A 5,237-nucleotide genomic window follows, 5' to 3' on the forward strand; every position below is an offset into this window, starting at 1 on the left:
GGGAAGGAGGGAGGAATGTGGGTGATGGGGCGGGGGGGGGAGGGGGGAGGTGCTGTGGCGTAACTAAGACCACATATTTCCACCTCCATAACATCACCTGTCTCCGCCCCTGCCTAAGCTCATCCACTGCTGAAACCCTCATCCATGCCTTTGTTACCTCTAGACTGGACTGCTCCAACGCACTCCTGACTGGCCTTCCACATTCTACCCTACGTAAACTTGAGGTGATCCAAAACTCGGCTGCCCGTCGCCTAATTCACACTGAGTCCCGCTCACCCATCACCCCCTGTGCTCACTGCCCCTGTGTCCTATCTCACACCCAGTCCCACTCACCCATCACCCCCTGTGCTCACTGCCCGTCGCCTAATTCACACCCAGCCCCACTCACCCATTACCCCCTGTGCTCACTGCCCGTCGCCTAATTCACACCCAGCCCCACTCACCCATCACCCCTGTGCTCACTGACCTACATTGGCTCCCAGTTAAGCAACATCTCGATTTCAAAATTCTCATCCTCGTTTTCAAATCCCTCCATAGCCTCGCCGCTCCCTATCTCTGTATTCACCTCCAGCCCCACAACGCCCCCCCCCCACCCTCCCTCCCTCCCTCTCCCCTCCTCCCCTTCCCTCTCCCTTCCCCCCCCCTCTGCCCTCCTCCCTCTCCCCTCCCTCCCTCTCCCCTCCCCCCCTCTCTCCTCCCCCCCCGCCCTCCTCCCCTTCTCTGCCCTCCCCCTCCCCTTCTCCTCCGAGATGTCTGCGCTCCTCTAATTCTGCCCTCTTGAGTATTCCAGGTTATAATCGCTCCACCATCGGTGGCCGTGCCTTCAGCTGCCTGGGCCCCAAGCTCTGGAACTCCCTCCACCCCTCCACCCCTCCACCCCTCCACCCCTCCACCCCTCCACCCCTCCACCCCTCCACCCCTCCACCCCTCCACCCCTCCACCCCTCCACCCCTCCACCTCTCCACCTCTCCACCTCTCCACCTCTCCACCTCTCCACCTCTCCACCTCTCTTTCCCCCTTTAAGATGCTCCTTAAAACCCACCTCTTTGACCAAGTGCTGGATTGCCTGCGCTAATTTCTACTTATGTGGCTCAGTGTCAAATGTTTTGTCTCATAATTAACCTGAAGCGCGCCTTGGACATTTGACTATGTTAAAGGCGGTATATAAATACAAGTTGTTGTTGTTGTGAAGCGGCTTGCAAAGTTTTATTGCGTTAAATGCTCTCTTTAAATATCCAGTAGGAAACACATCCAGCCAGTTCTGACGGAGGATAAATGATCGAGACTGCCTGGATCCCAGAAAGGCTCCAAAAGTGGTGCAGCTCCCCTGTCAGGGCGTCAATGTGCCGCATGCACCCAAACTTGATCAAATGTGGCATGGTGAGAGATATTCCCCAATCGCTGCTCCTAACGCTCCTCTCCCTGATTCAAGTCCCAGAATATTTCTGATCAACCCGAGTGAAGAGCTGAATCTTGGTCTTTGTCAGTGTTGGGTGTGGTTCATTTCAAACCAACAGAGCCCAATCCAAACAATGCGAGAGGGATATTCAAAATCCAGATATCAGCAGCAGGAAATGACACATGGATTCACTGCACATAAAGTTATAAAAAACAGCAAGTCTATTAATTATTTTACAACAATTTTTTGGGGGGGAAAGGGCGATGTGTTTGGCAGGTGTGGAAACCCATCGCTATCCTTCCCAGCCTCCAAACCAAAGTGCGCACAGGTAGAGAGTCTGTTTCCCCACGATGGACTGCCCGCTCTCTCCCTGGAGGGACACATCCCACTTACCCAAGTCCAGAGAGCTGAGGCGCTAGGCTGGCAAGAGCCAAGGTTTGCAGAATCCCAATACCCCTGCCTTCAAGCTGCTTCAGCTATGACACAGTATCAGCCGGGGCTCAGTGGGCAGCAGTCTCGCCTCAGTCAGAAGGTTGTGGGTTCAAGTCCCACGCCAGAGACCCAGGCACATTATCCAGGCTGACTCTCCCAGTGCAGTACTGATGGCGTGAGTTCGAGTCCTAGAAGAGGTGAGAGCCCAGGGGCAGCACAGGCCAGTCCACACTGCAATATGTGTGCACACTAGTTCTGTGCAGCAGAGCTTGGTCTCCAGTCGCCTTGGTTAATTCTTGCCATTGGACCAAGATCTCGCTCTGTCAAGCCCGTGTGGTGGCTGGTGTGCAACGGCCACCACATGTTAAAAAAATCCAGGCACAGGCATCTTCCACCCGTCAAAATGTTAGGTCCTTCATTGAAACACCTGTGAACTCATCCCTTCTCAGTGTGGAAGCAAGTCATCCTCGTTTTGAGGGATTGCCTATGAGTACTGAGAGAGTGCTGCACTGTCGGAGGTGCCGTCTTGCAGATGAGACGTTAAACCGAGACCCTGTCTGCTCTCTTGGGTGGATGTAAAAGATCCCATGGCCACTATTTCGATGAGGAGCAGAGAAGTCTTGGCTAACAGTTATCCCTCAATCAACAAATTTAAAATCGGTAATTTATCTTCATTGCTGTTTGTGGGATCTTGCTGTGTGCAAGGGTCAAGGATGTCTCGGAGCAGGTGCAGGACATTCTGAAAAGGGAGGATGAACAGCCAGTTGTCGTGGTACATATAGGTACCAACGATATAGGTAAAAAACGGGATGAGGTCCTACGAGACGAATTTAGGGAGCTAGGAGTTAAATTTAAAAGTAGGACCTCAAAAGTAGTAATCTCAGGATTGCTACCAGTGCCACGTGCTAGTCAGAGTAGGAATCGCAGGATAGCTCAGATGAATACGTGGCTTGAGCAGTGGTGCAGCAGGGAGGGATTCAAATTCCTGGCATATTGGAACCGGTTCTGGGGGAGGTGGGACCAGTACAAACCGGACGGTCTGCACCTGGGCAGGACCGGAACTAATGTCCTAGGGGGAGTGTTTGCTAGTGCTGTTGGGGAGGAGTTAAACTAATGTGGCAGGGGGATGGGAACCAATGCAGGGAGACAGAGGGAAATAAAATGGAGTCCGAAGCAAAAGATAGAAAGGAGAATAGTAAAAGTGGAGGGCAGGGAAATCCAAGGCAAAAAACAAAAAGGGCCACATTACAGCAAAATTCTAAAGGGTGAAAGTGTGTTAAAAAGACAAGCCTGAAGGCTCTGTGCCTCAATTTGAGGAGTATTCGGAATAAGGTGGACAAAGTAACTGCGCAGATAGCAGTTAACGGGTATGATATAACTGGCATCACGGAGACATGGCTCCAGGGTGACCAAGGCTGGGAACTGAACATCCAGGGGTATTCAGCATTTAGGAAGGATAGACAGAAAGGAAAAGGAGGCGGGGTGGCGTTGCTGGTTAAAGAGGAAATTAATGCAATAGTAAGGAGGGACATTAGCTTGGATGATGTGGAATCGGTATGGGTGGAGCTGCAGAATACCAAGGGGCAGAAAACGCTAGTGGGAGTTGTGTACAGACCTCCAAACAGTAGTAGTGAGGTTGGGGACAGCATCAAACAAGAAATAAGGGATGTGTGCAATAAAGGTACAGCAGTTATGGGCGACTTTAATCTACATATTGATTGGGCTAACCTAACTGGTAGCAATGCGGTGGAGGAGGATTTCCTGGAGTGTATTAGGGATGGTTTTCTAGACCAATATGTCGAGGAACCAACCAGGGAGCTGGCCATCCTAGCCTGGGTGATGTGTAATGAGAAGGGACTAATTAGCAATCTTGTTGTGCGAGGCCCCTTGGGGAAGAGTGACCATAATATGGTAGAATTCTTTATTAAGATGGAGAGTGACACAGTTAATTAGGAAACTAGGGTCCTGAACTTAAAGAAAGGTAACTTTGACGGTATGAGGTGTGAATTGGCTAGAATAGACTGGCAGAGGATACTTAAAGGGTTGACGGTGGATAGGCAATGGCAAACATTTAAAATTACATGGATGAACTTCAGCAATTGTACATCCCTGTCTGGAATAAAAATAAAACGGGGAAAGTGGCTCAACCGTGGCTAACAAGGGAAATTAAGGATAGTGTTAAAACCAAGGAAGAGGCATATAAATTGGCTAGAAAAAGCAACAAACCTGAGGACTGGGAGAAATTTAGAACTCAACAGAGGAAGACTAAGGGTTTAATTAAGAGGGAGAAAATAGAGTACAAAAGGAAGCTTGCAGGGAACATAAAAACTGACTGCAAAAGCTTCTATAAATATGTGAAGAGAAAAAGATTAGTGAAGACAAACGTAGGTCCCTTGCAGTCGGATTCAGGTGAATTTATAATGGGGAACAAAGAAATGGCAGACCAATTGAACAAATACTTCGGTTCTGTCTTCACGAAGGAAGACACAAATAACCTTCCAAATGTACTAGGGGACAGTAGGTCTAGTGAGAAGGAGGAACTGAAGGATATCCTTATCAGGTGGGAAATTGTGTTTAGGAAATTGATGGGATTGAAGGCCGATAAATCCCCGGGGCCTGATAGTCTGCATCCTAAAGTACTTAAGGAAGTGGCCCTAGAAATAGTGGATGCATTGGTGATCATTTTCCAACATTCTATTGACTCTGGATCAGTTCCTATGGACTGGAGGGTAGCTAAAGTAACACCACTTTTTAAAAAAGGAGGGAGAGAGAAAACAGGTAATTATAGACCGGTCAGCCTGACATCAGTAGTGGGGAAAATGTTGGAATCAATTGTTAAAGATGAAATAGCAACGCATTTGGAAAGCAGTGACAGGATTGGACCAAGTCAGCATGGATTTATGAAAGGAAAATCATGCTTGATGAATCTTCCGGAATTTTTTGAGGTTGTAACTAGCAGAGTGGACAAGGGAGAACCAGTGGATGTGGTGTATTTGGACTTTCAAATGGCTTTTGACAAGGTCCCGCACAAGAGATTAGTGTGCAAAATCAAAGCGCATGGTATTGGGGGTAATGTACTGACGTGGATAGAGAACTGGTTGGCAGACAGGAAGCAGAGAGTCGGGATAAATAGGTCCTTTTCAGAAGGGCAGGCTGTGACTAGTGGGGTGCCGCAGGGCTCAGTGCTGGGATCTCAGCTCTTTACAATATACATTAACGATTTAGATGAAGGAATTGAGTGTAATATCTCCAAGTTTGCAGATGTCACTAAACTAGGTGGCGGTGTGAGCTGTGAGGAGGATGCTAAGAGGCTGCAGGGTGACTTGGACAGGTTAGGTGAATGGGCAAATGCATGGCAGATGCAGTATAATGTGGATAAATGTGAGGTTATCCATTTTGGGGGCAA

The 5,237-nt window shown here is 49.0% G+C and overlaps 1 protein-coding gene across 1 annotated transcript in view; it reads right to left on the bottom strand.

Annotated features, from left to right (window-relative positions):
- Nucleotides 1–142, bottom strand: part of LOC139226899 (unconventional myosin-Ic-like) — a 50,091-nt gene extending 49,949 nt beyond the window's left edge. The window contains exon 1 of the mRNA XM_070857993.1: nucleotides 98–142. Coding sequence (XP_070714094.1) covers nucleotides 98–142 — 45 coding nt within the window. The remainder of the gene's footprint in view (nucleotides 1–97) is intronic.
- Between the last annotated feature and the right edge of the window lie 5,095 nt (nucleotides 143–5,237).

The sequence above is a fragment of the Pristiophorus japonicus genome, chromosome 16, assembly GCF_044704955.1.
Source record: "Pristiophorus japonicus isolate sPriJap1 chromosome 16, sPriJap1.hap1, whole genome shotgun sequence".
NCBI lineage: Eukaryota > Metazoa > Chordata > Chondrichthyes > Pristiophoridae > Pristiophorus > Pristiophorus japonicus.